General features: G+C 37.5%; 1 protein-coding gene across 1 annotated transcript in view; it reads left to right on the plus strand.

Annotated features, from left to right (window-relative positions):
- Positions 1–19,798, plus strand: part of SUSD3 (sushi domain containing 3) — a 51,796-nt gene that overhangs the window by 19,588 nt on the left and 12,410 nt on the right. Inside the window, exons 2-4 of the mRNA XM_060766024.2 lie at positions 7,571–7,759; positions 9,021–9,168; positions 11,961–12,125. Of these exons, the coding sequence (XP_060622007.1) occupies positions 7,571–7,759; positions 9,021–9,168; positions 11,961–12,125 (502 nt within the window). The remainder of the gene's footprint in view (positions 1–7,570; positions 7,760–9,020; positions 9,169–11,960; positions 12,126–19,798) is intronic.

Genomic DNA, 19,798 nt, shown 5'->3' on the forward strand with positions numbered 1-19,798 from the left:
AACAAGAGATAAAGAAAACCAGGTAAAGAAAACAAATATTTAAACTTACCTTTATTTTAATTTCTTGATGAATCAATGATGTAATGCTGTTTGTCATAGCCAATCACCAGAGCTTTTATATAAATACACAAGGTTATAAATTCTTGTTCACGCCACTGTACTTTAGAAAAAAATGCCACTTTAGAAACTTTAGAAACTTCTTTCTCCATTCTACAAAATGCTAAGAATTAAAGGCTGGTTAATTTCACATATTTAGAAATGTGTTTATTTAATTCAAAAAATTTCTGCAATAATAGTGTAGAATACTCTGGTTTCTCTTCAGATCGTATAAATCTTTCGCCTTTGAATAGTGTAGTCAGTATAGTGAGGGAGTTGCAGTTCAGCAACATCAACAGGGGTACATTATGTCATTTCTTGATCCAGTGGATCCATACTTGTTGCAACTGTATGATTCTGGTCTATCTATACTAGTACTTCTGCTATGGAAATTAGACCCAAGGGGATTGGTTTTATTTGCCCTGCCTGAACCAGTAATCTCAATCTAACTTTCCATCTATTTATTTCTGGTGCTTGCTCTGGCTCTTATTTGGTCATTTTCTCCAACCCCTTATTAGACCTTTGATTTCCTGAAATGACCTTCATGTAGGCCTTCTTTATTCTGAAGAGCTATTCCAATTTCATGGTGAATATTTGAAATGTTTACCTTTAAAAAGGACTTATATCCTCCACCAAATCAATCTGACCAGAAAAGTGGTATGAGATTTCAGAGCTGTAGGTCAATTACAGCTTGGAAATATTACTTTTGGGTACGAACATTCCCAAATTTCCCCATTCCGAGTGTGACCATTGGACTTCATGGATGAGGGATGTTGGGAATTGTAGTCCAAAATTAACGTTTTCAATCCTCAGCTGAAACATTGGGAAGGATGTGGATTCTTCAGACCTCTATTATGCTTTGATGATTGGAAATGCATACTTGACAAATATTAGAGATGCATGAAAAAGGCTCTCATCCCTACACTGTGTAGGATGCTTGTGTTTAATGATTTGAATAAGCATTTAGCATTCATCACATTGAAAAGGCACTTAACTAGTCATTGAAATTAAATGCTTCTAAATTCTCTTATTTCCGAGGGAAAGATTTCAGTACACTTGCCTCCTTCATCAAAATAACTGGGAATCAAAAGTTGCATCTTGCCTTATTGTTTGATAGCTGATGACTTCCAGGAGAAATAACATTGTCATAATGAAATAGGTCTTCATTTTATGTTATATGCAGTATTTTCCTTTATTTTATTTTATTATTTACATTAGAAGAAAACATATTGAAAAATACAACCATAATTGACTTCTGCTATTGTTCAATTCTAGCCAAGCTTCAGGATAGATTCACCAGAATAAGCTTTTTGAAGCATCATTCATGTATCAGCAAGATGTTTAGATGGAAAGCAATATTTGAATTTTTATGAGAAAGTTGTATTTCCTACAAAGGGAAATAAGTTTTGTTTTTAGTGCAGCTTTGATATGATTTCTTTTTTTCACTTTATTTTTTTATTAATTATTTGACACAAACAATCTCATATATAACCAGAAAATATACATTCAAAAATAATGAAACATGTCTAGATCTGTATGCAGATGACAACTTGTACAAAATAAGTATAACATTACCATTCACTCAAGATTAAGAGATTTTCAAAGGAAAATCCATGCAAATTATTCCTAACTAGAACTAGTTTTGATATGATTTCTATGGCACTTTTCATTTGGTAGTTTAATAGTTGAACATTGTTGAAACAGTATTTCCAGATAATACGTTAGCATCACTGTGAGCCTGGGAAAGTTAACTTTCCTGTTCATAACTGCATTCTGTTAATGGATCCCATGTACAATTTGGCAATGTCTGCAGAAATACCATGGCTAACTGCACTCATTTGGAAATGAGATGTTATTCATGATAATTGCTACAGAATAATGATCAGGATTGAGCCAAATGTGCTTCTAGTTTGCTTCTTGGTGTAGAATTGGACACTGAGGTGTGAAATGTCTTCTTTCTGCTACTGAAAACTCAATTGCACTTTGAACTCAATTTGGAGCAATTGAAGTAAACTTAGAATAAAAAAGGACAATGGGAGGAGGACAGAAAAACTGGGACATTTTCAAAGCAATTTTTCAATCCCCAGCGAAAACATTGGGAAGGATGTAGATTCTCCAGACCTCAATTGAAATGTGGTATGGAATAGAGTTAATGGTGGCTGTCCCTGTCAAATCAGAACTGGGTTGCTGTGAGTTTTTGGGCTGTGTGGCCATGTTCCAGAAGCATTCTCTCCCAACGTTTCCCCACATCTATGGCAGCCATCCTCAGAGGTTGTGAAGTCAGACCTCACAACCTCTGAGGATGCCTGCCATAGATGCCAGGGCGAAACGTCAGGAGAGAATGCTTCTGGAACATGGCCACACAACCCAGAAAACTCACAGCAACACAGTGATTCTGTCCATGAAAGCCTTCAACAATAAATCAGAACTGTTGGAAGATAAGCTTCTTTCAAACGGAGGTAACGAGCATTGAACAAGGAATAATTTTATACAAGATTTAGTGAAAAATTTTTTTGGTGGGGATGCAAGGGAAACCATAAAAAAAATCTTACCTCTTGGCAGACTTCACAAGACCTTCACCCTGAACTGGGTGAAGCAGTGGTGTCCAACCTATGGTCCTCCAGGTATTTTGGACTTCAGCTTCTAGAATTCCTGATCATTGAACAAATTGGCCAGGACTCCTGGAACTTGAAGTCCCAAACAGCTGGAGTCCCAAAGGTTGGACACCACTGATCTAAACCATTATGTCATGTGCCTTTTATTAAGAACATGGAATTGAACAAGGATTTTCTAATTTTAAGAAAAAGTAAGGCTTGATTTCAATCTCATGTACTTTTTAATTCCCATTTTAAATATAAAAATGAAGTGATTTAGAAGGCCTTTCTTCTTCATACTTACAGTGAAATGATATAAAGTTTCTTAACACAATTAAATTGTCCCCAGTGGCAAAAGGAAGAAAAAACAATGGTACAGTTTATGACTGCGCAACAGAATGATATATACTAAGAACAGAATGAGAGAGGGAGTGGTTGATCCTCTTTCATGAACAATTTAAATTTGCAAACAGTATGTTCACCAGAACAATCATTCCGGCAGTATCTGTAGCTTCCTATTTTTAACTAGCAAATTGCAGACCAGATGTAAGTATATAACACCTTTGGGTTGTGGATTTTTTAGAACTAGATCATCCCTGTATTTATCTGAGGTGTTTGAAGCCAGCTTTTCAGTGTTATTTGGTAATATGTTAATACAGTCAAAGGTTTTCATAATCATTTTTCAAATAAGCTTTATTTTAAGGCCTCACAACTTCAGAGATGCCTGCCATAGATGTGGGCAAAACATTAGGAGAGAATGCTTCTGCAACATGGCCATACAGCCCACAAAACTTACAACAGCCCAGTGATTCCGGCATGAAAGCCTTTGACAAAGCTTTAATTTGTTTTAATTTGGCCAATTCTCTCACATTATTGTTTTGCAAGAGAGAAGGACAAAATACTTGCTGATCCATGAGGGAGATCAACTCCATGTAAATTGGTGTGGGTGTAAATGAAAAAAAAAAAGCCAGCACACTACTTGAAGGCACACAGCAACTATGAAGGAGAAAGAGAATTTGGTTATGCTACAACAGCAGCAATTTTCAAGGTCTCACTATCTATAATGCTGGGCTTGAAGGAAACCTTGCAGCTAGGTATCTACGACAATAAAATAGAATATTCATGTTTTTGGTTTATTATTCTAACCACAGTGCTGAATTTCCAGTCCCGTCCCCCCCCCCCCCAGGGTGAGAAGGGCGGGGTATAAGTAGATGAAATAAAAATAAAATAAATAAAATTATAGAAGGAAGAGCCTTGTTAGAAGTAAAAGAAGGAACTATCCGCTTTTGAAAATTTTGGTTGATGCCCCCAACATCTGACAGAGATTATTTGGGTTTTGTCCAAGTTGCAATGTCCAGTTTCAGGCAAAAAAAGTCAAAATTCCAAACAGGATGCAAAAGTGGATATGTGCTACAGTTCATTAGGAAACTGTAATAGCTGCCTCAAACTTTGACAGTGTTTTTTATTCTCTTTCACATTTACATTTTTATGACATAATTACTATTTTAATGACAGCCATAAGATGATGCTACATTTTAAAGCACTGCAACTGAAGCTTTTGTGTATTTTGACTATTTTAATTGCACTTTTGGGGGAGTGTATTGCCAATTATGCTCTTTTAAATGTATTTTCAACTGATGTGTTGCAGATTTTGCCTTTGTTTGAAATACACTGAAAATCATCTTGGGAGGTACTTTACAGAATATATATATATATATATATATATATATATATATATTCATAAAGAATTAGGGCAGCAATTTTATCTGAGGTGTCCTTGCAGTTCCTTTTGGATTGTATGTTTGCTGAATGCTTGAGGAAGTTTTTTCACATGAAGAAGAAAAGGGTACAGGAAAGATTAGCTGTGCAATCTGTGCATAAGTGTTGTGTGGTTTCTGGGCTGTATGGCTGTGTTTTAGCAGCATTTTCTCCTGATGACATTTTGCCTGCATCTGTGGCTGGCATCTTCACTCCAGTGATTCTGGCCATGAAAGCCTTTCACAATACATTGTGCATAAAGGACTTTATTATATGAGGCAAGCAAACCGCCATTGCAGCTGGACTGTCTTCTTTGGTGAGGATAGCGAACACATGATAGTATGTGTATCCTGCTACTGTTTGCTCCCCTTCCATGATTCTCCTATCCCAAGCTATTAATGGGTGAAACCCAAGAATTCCAAACTCATCCATAGCTTCATATCCTACTATGATATGAAGCTATCTACCTTAGAGTGAACTATCTACCTTAGAGTGATAGGTCCTTTTCTCTTCAGAGGATGGGATTTTCCTTCTCTCCCCCTCTCTGCTCCCAAGGTGACTGCTTTGCTCTTTTTAGGCTGAAATTGTGCAATCATGTTAAAAATAATAACAATTAAATGAATTGCAAGGCACACTGAGTAGGCAATAGTGTAGGAATGCAGGAGTTTAAGCATATGTAGAAGACTGATCATGGGATCACAGCTTTGTGAACTTGTGTAGTTGTGTTAATGAAGAGAGGTACAATATTGAAGTTATTCAACTTGGTATGTATTCATTATCTACACTAGTGCAACTATTGTGTTACAGTGGACAACCTACCTTCTTTGTTATACATGTTCTTATTTATGGACTTACAATCAGAATATAGTATTGTCAAAGAGGCACCTAAAATGGAACACATTCTTCTGGAAACAACCTGTCAACAACATAGAATCTGTACTTCAGGTTCACATTTTCTCTTGGGTAGTGCTTCCTCTCTCTGGTGGTATCTTCTTTCTCTGTGCCTCTGCCTCTCTATTCATCTTCTACTCACCCATTTCTTTTTCTCACATTATGCAGAGCTCTGATCTGTTCAGCTATCCTTTGGAGTGTTCCCAGCACGCACTCCTGTAACCAAATTGTCGATTCGGGGAATTCTTAAGAAATGGCAAATTAAGAATCTTGTGAGATGTTATAAGTTAACAAATTTGTTATGGTTGAAGCTTTACTGGATAAGAGATTACTTCATCAGATGCATGAAATGTCACCTTTAAGCCTGGCAGCTGTTAACAAACTTCTTTGTGTAGATAGCCATAGAGATTTGGGGTGAGTGGGATGAAAAGCAATGAGGTCAAAGGAAAACAAAATACAGAACATGTGAAAATCATGTTAGAAATTGCTTTAGTCATTCATTCGTCCTTTTGATTTTTATTCCAGAACTAGAAAATACACTTAGAATCACAAAAGGTGGTAATGCTTAAAGAAAATCAAATAATTATAATGTCAAAATATTAGTTATATAGTGTTAAAACAATCTGATAGTGTTGATGCATGCTATAAGTCTTGGGTGTCATGCTGGGTGAGAGGATATGAATTAAATTATTACTTTAATTAAAATACAATCAGTAATTAAGAAAGCAATTTTAAACTGTATTGAGGAAAGCTTAAGGCTGCTTACTTACTTACTGGGCAGTCTCCTATATAACATGAATGAAATCATGTTTTTAAGTTTTGAAATAAATCAGTTACAATTGAACTCTTGTGATTTTTGTTACTCAAAATGGTGTTGCTCCACTTTTTAGATCATTGGTTATTAAGGCATTATGATGCAACTGGAGTTTCAGGATCGAGAAAAAGGCAGAGTATAAAAAACCCAATATAATAATATTTATTCAGTTCTCGTCAGTGTTTAAGGTGTACATGAGAGGAGATGTTATTAAGAAAATATTATTTATACCAGATGAAAATAGGCAGACATGTGGCCAACAACAGCAGAATATGGTCAAGACAGCATAAGTTATTAATGAAGGAAGAAAGACAAGTTAAGATTGGTTTCAGTAGTTTGCTTTTACCTGAACCTATTGGGAAGAACAATATTCCAGTCTGGAATGCAAACTGTTTCTGCCTTTTAAACTCAATTTGAGCAATTGAAGGATGGCGAGGACCAAGGAGAAAAATGGGAAAGGAGATGGGGAGAGAAGGGACAGAGAGAGAAACTGGGATATTTTGGCTGCAGTAGGTTTCAAACAAGTGGGTCCCAATTCTAATAAATCTCAAAATAAAAGAAATTACCATAATCTGATGATTCTACTGAAATTAAAGGTTTGTTAAAATTATTCTACTTTCATCCAGTGTACGCTACACATATTAATGTTGAAATATGTTGCACTAATTTGTTGAGACTACTCCCAGGAAAATGTAAGCAAAGAAAACAGTTTTTTAAAATATGATATTTTGGTGGAAATATCAGGAAGTGTAATGCTAGCATCACTATTATTTTGCTGCTTTGTTTGATTTGTGCATGAAAAGCATGCTGTAACTTATTTTTAAGCATTAAGCTGTAGCAGCATGAAGCATTTAAATGATTTTGATTGTTCATTATTTCAGATATGGAAATCCTTGGCATAATGCAAATGGTTTTGGTTTAGGGCATGAGATACGGGCCAGGACTCCTCATCTCTCATCTTCTCATCTATCTCTTTATAGTTTAGGCTATCTCAAGTTTGGCAGCTCTGCACTTCCAATACAGTTAGCTTTCTTACTTTTTGTGCAATAGGTCCACAAGTTGTAAATCTTCTGCTTCATCTCTGATATTCTAATGCTCCTGCTTAGCATTTATATTGCACATTTAAAGCATGTAAATTACTCCATATACATTATCTGAATGATCTTTACATAAGGATTGTGATGTAGGCCAACACAATTAACCCAATTGTAAAAGCAGAAATAAATGTAGATGGCTGTTTAAATCTACCTCACATGGTGTGTGCACGCATGCAATTCAGTGGCCCAATTAACACCCTTAACCACTCTGCTGCATTCATTTGATAAGCGCCCTTCTAATCTTGTGGTACTGCCAGGATGGGTTAATGGTAAAGATCTGGAATAGCAATGTTTTTCCCTCCCCTTTTTTCTTTTTATAGGACAATGCAACCAGATATTCGCACCTCACCTTGGCATGTCCGAAATCATCCATGGCAATGGCACCACCGTGGGCACAGTCATTACATTCCGGTGTTCTGCAGAACACCAGCTAGTTGGACAAGGAGTCGTCACATGCATTTGGAAAGGCAATAGCACCCAGTGGACAGCAGACATCCCTTCATGTAAGCGTAAGTATTCACTGCTTCCTTCCTCCCCACACTCATTTGCCATGTGATGCCCATCCCTGTTTGGCTTTTGAAAAGAACATGGATAGTTTGCTAAAGTGCAAGTGCTATTACTTGTGATACCAGAGAGAAATAGCTACTCTGTTAACAAAGAGGAGTCAAATGGCAACAAAACTAGCTCCTTTTCATTCTAAGCTTTTGTATTTCAACAATAACAATGACAGAAATGGTGAAGAACATCTGAAGCCATGGTCTTGGATTTCAGCATATCGAGAGTGCCGTGTGCCAAAATCTTAGTATATTTGAAGCAGATTCATGTCTAATTTTAAAATAGTCCAGAACTGAATAGATTGCTCATTTCTCCTTTATTTGAATGCAGTACTGAACTGTAGTTTTGAACCTATGTTAATGATTGATAGGCATCACAGTAAGAAGATGTTAGCAACAATGCAGTCGGTCCTTCGCATTTGTAGCGTTGACTTCTATGGATTTAGGGTTTGAATAAAATGCTCTCTCTAGAAATCTCTACGTCTTCCAGTGTAGCATGGAAATTGATCATAGATTCATGCTGAAGGACCTAGAGTTTTAATAGAGGTGTTCCCTCAGCTTCTTACTCAAGACGTAATCTGCTCCACTGTCCACAGAAAAGAGCGTTCTCATGGAGGTGAAATCTCCCCCCTCTTCCCACTGCTCACTTATGTGGAGAGGACAGGCATATATGCAGCAGAAATGAGGACAGGTGGAGCAGCAGGGAAACCTTGCAAGCTGACAATGGTCTTCTGTTGCAACTGGGTCTTAGCAAAGCAATGCCATTCTCAGATGTTAGCCATGCTTTTGCAAGTTCATCGTGTACCAAGATAGAATTGGAAGACATTGCTATGTCACTCTGGAAAATCAGTATGTCAAGAGATTTTGTAGCATCTTTGAAACTATCTGAGATAAAGAAATTGGTAGCACAGATTTAAGACTACATCGTCAGATGCTACAAGTTCTATAAGATCCATGTACCAAGAGCCTATATTGTCTTTCCCTTTCTTTTTCTAAAACCTTCTAAACATTACAGTAGATTAAGTTCTATGCCAAGTTCCTTTTGGAGGATTTCACTTCTCACTTATAAATGGGACACTCTTAAACAGAGATGTTCCTAGACTGAAATGATGCCAAACCTCTTCAACTGTCAAGGCAAGTGAAGAATTTATTAGCAGAAGTGTGAAGAAATTAGATAACAATGCAGGTGTCAGCTTGTGATTGTGCTTTCTTCCAGCTATATCCAAATATGAAACCTTTGGGTTTAAAGTTGCAGTGATCGCCTCCATTGTGAGCTGTGCTATTATTCTGCTGATGTCTATGGCTTTTTTAACCTGCTGTCTCATCAAATGTGTTAAGAAAAGTGAGAGAAGGAGAGCTCAAAGGTATGTCAGTTGAGAGCAATGGGTTTTTAAAAGACGTTAAGATTTTAGAGTGATGACAGATGACAATTTAAGATCTAAGATATGTGGGGAAGGGGGGGGGCATTGACAGGTAGTCTTCTCTTTATATTTCAAATAGTCTTTCTATCATTTCTGTAGCAGACCAGGACCTATTTGTTTACTTGGGCACAAAAAAAAATCCACTGCAGATTGCATTATTCTCAGTTTTACAATTTCACGTATATACATTGTTAGTTTGTTACTTAATGTTAATGTTGGGATTTTCGAAAACCATGTATCATATTAATGGAAATACTTAGTAAATGTTTGTTTTGAAGTACAATATTACTGCTCTTACTCTGTATTTTCCTTTGTCTATATTTTATTTGCTGTATTTTATTCCTTTTTCCTTATTGGCAATGCTCATATTTCTCATTGTTCTGCTGACAAATTCAGGTAGGATTCACAAGTACTCAATTTTGTCAGAAAAGTCACCATACCATAACTTCCCTTCTTGATATCCATGCAGTAAAAACTATTTTGTGAAAAGTGTCCCCCCACTGTGCTAAATCAGGGTGAAGCAGCAACCCCAGGAAGCAGGTCTTCAACAGGCAGATGCAGAAACTATTTCTTGGAGGGAAGGAAAGTATGACATTCTGAGGTTCTCTGGATGAGACTATGGGCCAACAAGATCCCAAACCTCATTGCTTCTGAATGAGTGCTTACCGGAATTATGGTTTTCTTTCCTTTGAAATCAATGAGAAGTATTATTTTTCTTCTTTAAAAAAATAAAAGGAAGTTTCTTTCTTTTAGAATGCACCTGACAATGAGGAGTGGGATATCCTGAATTTTGGCGCAAGTCCACTGGACATAGAAGAAGTCAGTTCCTCTCTCAGCTCTTCCCCACCCTATAGGATTGCTTTGCCCATCTTTTATAGCAGCCCTAGCAGAGTTTTTATTTTCTCATTTGGAAAAGGGGGAAAAATCAATCTTGTGGACAAAGGGGTAGTTAATCAATGTTAAGATCTACAATACTTGTTCTGGTCCTGTGATGTGAGACCCTCCTGGAATTTCCACTTTAGGAAGCACATTGCTTAAGGGAAGGCCCTGACTCGACAGATTTAATATCTTAACCCAGATGAAGGAAAAAGCCATAAAAGCAACTGAAGCTATTTTTCACCAGGACACAGTCAGTGACAGAGGGACAGATGGGTTGAAATGTTATTCAGGCAAGCAGATCAGGGAAATGATACTTTATTTCTCAGCTAAAATTTTATCAGTAACATACCATAAAACTGCCATGCCTTTGGACACCTGTCTTTTGCTGTAACATGTCTTGCAAGTGGTGTTAGGCTTGCCTGAATTACAGAATTACAGAAACAGCTCTGTAAGCATTTGGTACATCAAATACTAACACCATAATCTGTTCCCCATTGTGCCATTTCCTCCCCTTTTGGTTTATGATAGGAGTTGTGGTCTAATACATAGAGATGCCAAGTTGAGGATGTATGGCTTGGCGTGTGTGTCAATGCTGAAACAAATTCCCAAAAACATAGTTTACTTTTGAAATGCAGGTTGTGGTTAGGCTATTTTCCCAAGATTTTTAGGAGACCAGACAGGCCTGTGAATTGATTTAGCCAAGTTTTTCCTGTGCTCAGATACAGAAGATATCATGGGCCCTTCCACATAATTATACTATTATGAATCTCTCATGGCTGCACCTTCTAAAGTCTTGTGGTTTGTAGTTTGGGAAGACACAAGAAGAACTACAAATCCCAGGATTCCATGGGGTGTAACCATGGCAGCTAAAGTGGACTCATAATGCAAAAGACAGGTGTCCAAATACATATCCCCATATCATGTCCATCCCAATTATAGTTCTGTCCTCATTATGCACTTTCCCTTGTCTTTAATGAAGACTCAATCCCATTGTTCGCCCCTTCTGAGCTCCCCCACAGACACATACTTCTCCATTTACTTGTCTCACTCAGGGTTTTATCAATCTTATTCTGTGCATTTGGCCCGCCAGCCGTGCTTTTATTTTATTTCTTCATCACATTATTTTGCATCTGTTTATTGCATTTTCTGTTATTTTATGTATTTTATTTTGATGTTATCATTTGCTTTTTGTATTTTATTTTATTTTGTTGTACTGTAATTCTGGGCTTGTCCTCATGTTAGCTGTCCTGAGTCCCCTTTGGGGAGATGATGGCAGGGTATAAATAAAGTTTGTTATTACTTATTATTATAATGGTTCCCCCCAAGACTGTGCCTACTGCCCCTACTCCAAACCTGGGTCTGTGTGCACACAGAACCAGATTAAGACATGTTTAGGCCTTAAATAGGGTTAAGTTTTAAAAACATTATGAAAACGGCCTTTTTGTATATTGACTGTTGTGAAATTTAAAATTCATGACTGGAATCCTTAAGACGTAGTTCACTTCTCTTGTGCATAAATCCAGTTTTGTGTTGACGGTCCCTGTTCCCAACTTCCTAACGCATTTTATTCTAAACTTCAGTGGCTGTGTGATCAGAAGGAACAGACTCTATAGGCACAACACCCTTTGTTTCATTCAGAGCATATATGAAAAGAGTGACATTCAGACTTCAATGTTTTTATCATACCTTCATTGCCAAGTTCCAACATTACATACAAGAGATGATGTGGGAAGGATGAATGTCTAATGTTAGAGATACTTAAAATGTTCAGGTTATGTGTAATTCCAATCATATACTGGCAGATATACATGCCCTGGATGCCTGCTGCTGATTGAAACCGATGTCTGTTTTGACAGGGATATGCAACTGTGGTACCAGCTCAGAAGTGAAGAACTGGAAAGCATGCAAGCAGCTTATTTTGGTTATAAAGGAAGAAATAACAACAACAATAAAAATATCAAGAATAAGGCAGCATTTGATGTTGGCAGTCATATCGCATATGATAACCAAGGCTTCTGCAGGTAAAGTAGCCTCAAGATTGTATTATGCTGAATTTCTGAACAGCTTTTTCATTGTTGCTTCCTATGAAAGAAGATTTTGAAATGCTAGACATTGTCTGATCTTCACATAAACCCGTTCTTTTGTCCTATACAGAGTTTAAATGTGTGTGTTCCAAACTGTGCAGTGCTCAAGTGCCTCTGTCATTCAAAGCATTGTTTAATGTTCTGTTTTTGTACAAAAGCCATGTTGCAAAATGAAACCCTTTGATCATTCGCAGTGTTGCTCCTTCAGGCTTTGTCTCCATGCAGTGATTCACTGCTTTAATTTGATATGTACCACCTTGCTATATGTGGTGCCATCTTATTGAATATAATGCTGCTACCTAAATCTACAGCTGCAATTATATTTACATTGGATATAACTCCTTTTTTTACTTTCATTCTTCCTGGATTAAAGAAAAAGGGAATATAATAGTAAAAAAACCAGCATAATAATAAAAATATCCCCATTGCTTTATAGGCTGAAGAGATAGTTAGTGTTCCTGAAGGGCTCAAGCACATGGAATAAAAAGGTGTTCCAAATGCTTAAAGGCTGATGTTTTGTTGGCACTGGAGAGTTCTAGACATAACAGCATTTTGCTTTTTGGGGGGGAGGGGGAAGAGGGGAGGAGATTGTCAAGGTTTATAGAAACTTTAAAAAAAACTAGCATTCTTAACTAGCTGTATAAGATGGGAGGCATTTTAAAGGGGTAGCTTTTTATCATTTCAATTTTGTTTGTGTTAATAGTTTAGTTCCTTTTTAAAGTTGATCTTCATATGTTTAAACAGTAATTAACAAGAACAACTGCATCTGAATACCCACCAGCATTTGCTCATTGGATACATGCTGTCAATGGGGGATACAGAAGTGAATACTCTGGTACCACCTTTCACCTCTGCTTTCCCTTTTCCCATGGATCCAAATCTGGGTCAAGGAGGCTGGTGCAACATTTCACTTTTTTACTCTTCTCTACATTTTTTGTGTGTCAGGAGCAAATTAAGAAACTACAGGTTGCTTCTGATGTGAGAGAATTGGCCATCTGCAAGGATGTTGGCCAGGGGAAAGCACGGATGTTTGATGTTTTGCCATCCTTGTGGGAGGCAATTCTCACGTCCCTTCATGGGGAGCTGGAGCTGACAGAGGGAGCTCAACCCACTCTCCCAGAATTTGAACCACTTACCTATTGGTCAGCAGTCCTGCCGGCACAAGGGTTTAGCCCATTGTGCCACTGGGGGCTCCTTCTCTACATTGAAAGACACAAAATCTGATGAGATAAATCGCTGGAAGTTGCAACTTTTTGTCCACGAATGTGACAGAGGAACACTTTTTAGTCTATGATACCTTTCTGTAATATGTCTCAAAGTAAATACTCTATCTAGGAAGTGAATGTGTCTTTTCTCTAATGTGCACACATGAACACTAAAGGATCATGTAGCCTCCCTGGGTCCAGGTATTTTAATTGGAGAGCTATCAATGAAGGGATTTTTAGATATAGGCATTGTGGTTATTGAATTCCCTCCTCATGAAGTCTGCCTGGTACCTATCCTTATTTCAATACCAGATAAAGATTTTGTTTTTATAGTTCAGATTTTAACCATGTTAGAACTTTGCTCGTTTTGATTCTGTATTCTTTTTTTGTCCTGATTTTATTTGACACTTTATGGCTGCATTTCATTTTATTGTCTTTTACTGCATTGTACTTTTGAAATTCTTTTTTTCTTAATGTTGAGCTATCCAGAGAACATTTGGGGGAGGAATCTAAAACACACATCTAAAATCCATGCTTCCTATGTCATAAGGGGTACACCCACACTGTAGAATTAATGCAGTTTGATACCACTTTAACTGCCATAGCTCAGTGTTATGGAATCTTGGGAGTTGTAGTTTTGCAAGATCTTTTGAGCCATGCATTGAGCCATGTCAGTTCAAGTGATGTCATACTACATTCATTGTAAAGTATAGACTTACCCAAGATTGTGGAATTTATTTGGATTTAATATAATATAACCAGCATATTTCTAATATTGAAAACATTTAGAACAAGCCTCTGACATTTCCAATTATTTTACTAAACAGCGTCCTATCAGTTTTAATTGTAGAGAACTAGAAAATATATGGAATAGATGGAAATGTTGCATCTGTTCAGAGTCAGCAACACCTTAATGGATTATTAAATTTTGAGATTTTTGAGATTTCAAAGAATTTTATAAAGCTAATTACACAGGGATTATACGCAAAATCTCTTTATCAGCAGGATTAAGGACTTGTTTTTAATTTTGACACTATGTAAAATAGTGCTATTTTTGAATTAAGAAGTGGTCTATATGAATGTTCCTGGTATTTCTTATTATTTTGTTTACTAGGAGAGAATATCATTTGAATTTGAGTCCAAACATTTTAAATTAAATATGCAAATAAGCATGCTCGATATGCATCCTTCGATTTTCTTAAAGCCTGAGAAAGTCTTCTTTATGCTTCTCTCTCTGGATGAGAGACTGGGAACTATAGATCTCTTTGATCCTACTTCAAGCAGTCACAATTATCTCAGGGGGACACTATCCTTATAGGCCCCATCTCTTTCCCGGCATCTTTTCCAGCCTAATCCCACAGTATACTGTCAGGGAATATCTGAAGAGGAGGGTCTGTTCCCCATGTGCATCCCTCTGTAATGAGGTATAAGCACACATATGACTGGAAGGTATGCATTAGGCTATGACAACAATCTGAATTTCTGCAGTACATTAGGAGGTTACATGACATGGAGCCCCACAGCAGGAAACTGAACATCTCCTTTTCAGACTGTTGCTTCCTCACTATCTATTTAGAAGGCAATGGAAATGGCATCAGAAGGAGCAGAAATGAAAGACATGCCTGTGTTAGTCTGGAATATCAGTGTGCAGAGGGATCTTGTAGTATCTTAAAAGATTGAAAGAAAAAGCTTGGTAGCCTGTTTCCTCAGATGCATGGAGTGAACTGCTTAGGAGCAGACTGTGCATGTGAATAGCCATAATAATGTGAAATGTCTTTCCTGCCATAGTGCGCTGGTATCTCATCAAACTACAAATCCCACAACTCCATAGCATTGACCCATGGCAGTTAAAGTGAAGTCGAACTGTATTCATTCTACAGTATACAGCCAGACTTCATTGGCTTTAACCGGAGCCATTTGTTCCACCTCAGGTAGCACAATGCCTTTGGCAGGCCCTGGGGAGAGTTATCCAAAGGAGAAATTGGTTCTGTAAGCAAAGGTACCAAGCATGTTTTTATACAAGCATGTAGTTATTTGCTTGAATTATATTATATGTTCTTATATAAGGATCTATATACATGGGATGGCATTTGGGCCAGTGGAGATAGTGTCAGAGCTGACAAATGAGATGTCAGCTTTGTATGTCACTTCAGTGACATTTGCTGACATATCTTTTTTTCATTATCCTGAATGTATAATTTGCTGCTAGTAGCAAGGCAGCAAGGGGAATTACATGAATAACATAGCTTCGAAAAACACTATCCTGCATTATATAAATGATAAAATTGGAAAACAGCGAATGAAGTGTCATCTTGTAACATTGTTTTCAAGGTCTCCCTTTGCATAACAATTCACCCTTTACTTTCAAGATGCCTGAGAGCTTGGACAAACTAGTGAGACAATCTGGACCAGCCTTCTTCTACCTGAGCTTTCCAGATATGTTGGGCTACTGTTCTCAGAATCCACAAGAATCCAGCTAGAAACATACATTATCAGAATCCAACAAAATGAGGAGAGTATTGGTTTGAGAGGTGATGTTTCAGACAGTTTTGCTGAAATGTCATTTAAAGGTTTGCCCCTCTTTGAAAAGAAGGAATATGACACCCTTGAAAATTGGATACTTCTCATGTCTATTCCAGTGTTCCTCATCCAGTGAATATACTGGAGTAGCTTCTTGTCTGCTGCTCAGAAGTTGCTCTTCTTTTTATTATATCCTGAAAGACTGGGCTTTAGTGCACATGGAGCAAACTAAGGAACCCCTAAGGAAGGTGTCTATCTGCTAAGACAGTGGGGCAGTAGATAATTCCTCATTCAAATTATCCAAGCTACTGAACCCTGTCCCCCAAATAGGCTAAGCACCATGGGCAGCTCCTTTGAAACTGTGGCCCTTTCCACACAGCTGTATAAAATCCACAATGAACTAGACTATATGGCTGTGTGGACTCAGATAATGCAGTTCAAAGCAGATATTATGGATTATCTGTCTTGATATTCTGAGTTATATGGCTGTGTAGAAGGGCCATTAGACTAAAATCTAGAATGGTTTGGATTGACTGCCTAGTTGACATTATAGTCACTTAACTTTCCCAAAGTCATGTTCTCTATTTTTTAGTGTGAGATTTAAATTTGAACTGCAGTGCTGTAGGCAAAATCTAGATCTGTTTTGCTTAAGATAATCTTATCCCACTTCTCAGGGGAAAAGTAGGGAAAAAAACAAACCCAACCTCTTCCCAGAAGCTTATATTCTTGGAAGGAAGGAAGGAAGGAAGGAAGGAAGGAAGGAAGGAAGGAAGGAAGGAAGGAAGATTTTTGAAAGGGAAAAGGCATTTTCATTTTGCAGCTGTTTTATCTCACTTAAATACTGAAGGGGAAATGTCACTGAGTAGCCCAGCTAATTGGTCCAAGAATGGCAAAACGTCACTGAATTTGACTGGGCATGAGAGGCTCTTTGTTACTTTGCACATTAGATTCAACCTGTGCCACATTGGCATGAAAAATCTTATTTGCAGGGCTGCTAATTGGTGCACTCCCATCAAGTACTTGCAGGGTATTTTTTAGATGTTTTTGAAGAACTGTGATGCAAGATATCTGGCTTTTCTCAAATGTTCAGGCTGAATGCTTTAACACTGAACAAAGATTCAACTGGCAAGTAGCCCATTTATTGAAAACAAACAAAGACAAGATCTAGAAACTCCTGAAAATCCTTGGAAAATTAAAAATAAAAATAATATTCAGTGAAGTTCTCTGTTGATTTTTGGAACTTGTTATTTTATGGATGTCTGCTCATGTTTTTTATCACTTTGATGTCTATGTAATTGTTTTTATTTTATGTGCAGTACTTTGGAGTGCTTTGTTAGCCACACTGAGTCCTTTCAGGGAGATGTTGGCAGGGTGCAATTATTATTATTATTATTATTATTATTATTATTATTATTATTACAGCCACTGGAATGGAATTCTGTTTGGGCTGTGAATAGGTACTCAAAGGAGTATTTAAAACTTAATACTTAAAATGTGCTTTTTTCTATTCAGTCAAAATATTAAATAAAACCAGTCTCAGGGTTTCTTCTTCTTCTGTCAGAAAATTATCTGCTACAATTGTTTCATTTTAAGGAAGGAAAATTCAAACAAAGATTGTCATTATTAGAATGACTCTTTCAAATTTTAATATAGACTTGTAAATGCCATAGGACATTGGACTTTTCTCTTTGTAGGGCAGAGGCCAAAAGAGAGGCCAAGAGCCCTTTGGGGTTTCATGCTGACAGGATGACTCAGATCCAATTCCTGTTGAGTTCATATCTCAGGTAACTGTAGAATTTTAGTCTAAGACACTTAAGTGAATGTGTATATCAATTAACTATTTACTCAGTCTCTTACATTTCTTAAATCCCTCTCATTTTCTCATACAATGACATTTGAAAAACTCTGCATATATTTTAGTTACTTCATATTTTATCAGCAGAAAGGAGACATACTGAAACTGCTAAATAATAGCGTTAAAATGAGTTCCAGGCTTTAGAATAGGGCCACATATATTTTTTAATAGCAAGCACTGTTGTAATGCAAAAATCAGGGGAAGGGAAATGCTAACTGTAATTGTTGTTCTTTGCCTTCTGAGGTAAAGCAACCCTTTCATTGGGGTGTCTTAGCAAGATGAGTTCAGTGGCAGCTTGCTCTTGTCTTCCTCTGAAAAGAAGAGAGTGTCACTTGCCCAAGGTCACCCAGAAGCTTTCGATGGCTGAGCTTCAGGTTTTTTCTATATTCTCAGCACTGATCCACTGCATTATGCTGCCTTTCGTCCCACATAATTCCATTTATTATTTTCAAGTGCTCTATTTTTCTTCAGTGTTCAGGGTGGTTTTATCCTTAGGTGTCCTTGAAACTTTGATCAGACTACTGGATGGATTCAGTTATTTATACTTGTATCTTTAGCTTTAGTCCTTAAGACGTATAATCACCATATTGAATCAATTTCCCCACAATGGTAGAGCTTTGAAAACATTGCTTTTTGGACTATAATTCTCAGATGCATTCACCCCTTCCTTGGCTAGTATGGTTAGTGCCCTAGTAGCTAAGGAACTTGTCAACTTGCAATCCAAAAAGTAAGCTTTCTAAAGTTCTGAACATAATGCCACTTGTACAGCTTTTTCATAAGTTCCTCGTAGCACTGATTCTGGCTTAGAGTAACTTTATACAGGTGTTTGAAGAGATCAAATTGCTCATAGATCTCATTTTTCAATGTGACATTTCTCCAGCACCACAGCCTTATTCCATTCTTTAGCTGACAGTGATAGTTTGTCAGTGGAAAGAAGATCTTCACCCCAGATTTAGGTTCTGGGTAATAAGGTCACAATGCAGAAAACATCCTACTTTGGCAGGATGAAAAAAGACCTTTTTTCCGATACAAATTTGACCAGTGAATATAATAGGATGAAAAGTAAGATCAAAAAGACATATATCTGTTGCAGGATGACAGAGATGACTGAGATTGAACAGCTTAGAGTCTGAGACCTGTTATAGTTAAAAAGAAGATATGCCCACAGCTGTCTATTTTCTACATTTTTAATGTTTAGAGGAAGGCTATTGTAGGATTACCATATTCACTGTGACAGTATGGTTGCCAGGTTTTACCTGTAATCTAGGAATGTCATCCAGAACCATTTGGACCATCATGTTGCTCAGGCTCCATGCCTTTTTTTTAAAAAAGTACCATATAATATTGTGTCCAACACTTTTAGGAGATGGGGTCTGGGACAAAATGTGGAGGAACTATTCTGTGAAATTATTATCCAAGAAAGAAGCCTGTTCCTCCTTTCAGGTATGCGAGAAGGGAGAGAGGCAAGTCTGACCATGTAAGAAGGCATTGTGGGAGTGTGCTGTAGAGCCAGTGAAGGAGTAGGAGCAAAGGAGCATAAGCTGTGCAAGAGATGGCACACAGAAGCAAAGAAGCGAGGCACTGCACAGGCACTAGACAAGGTGAAGGGGGAGCAGGAGGGAAGGGTAGGTGAGCAATGTGTATGGTGGTATCTGAGGCACGAGAATGCAAGAATGTAGAGGGAAGAGGAGTAAGCAGTGAAAATAGAACAATATAAAGAGCAAAGAGGATGCATTGTGAGCAGGACTGTGTAAGAAACAAGGGAAACTTGTAAGGGCACATATTGAAATGAGGGAGGAAGAATGAGTGAAGGAGAGAGCAAGGAACAAGAGAAAGGTGGACTATGATCACCCTGAATAGGGGAAGTAAGAGCACAAAGCAGAATGGAGAGTACATAGTGCAATGGAGGAAGGAAAGGAACTTTAAGGTCATTCTGTTGGGAGGAAGTCACAGCCCAAGGTCACATGGGACATTCCATGGCCAAGAGGGATTTGCACTCTCCTGTTCCAAGTCCAGCACTTTTAAATATT

This window comes from Anolis sagrei, chromosome 2 (genome assembly GCF_037176765.1).
Source record: "Anolis sagrei isolate rAnoSag1 chromosome 2, rAnoSag1.mat, whole genome shotgun sequence".
Lineage (NCBI taxonomy): Eukaryota > Metazoa > Chordata > Lepidosauria > Squamata > Dactyloidae > Anolis > Anolis sagrei.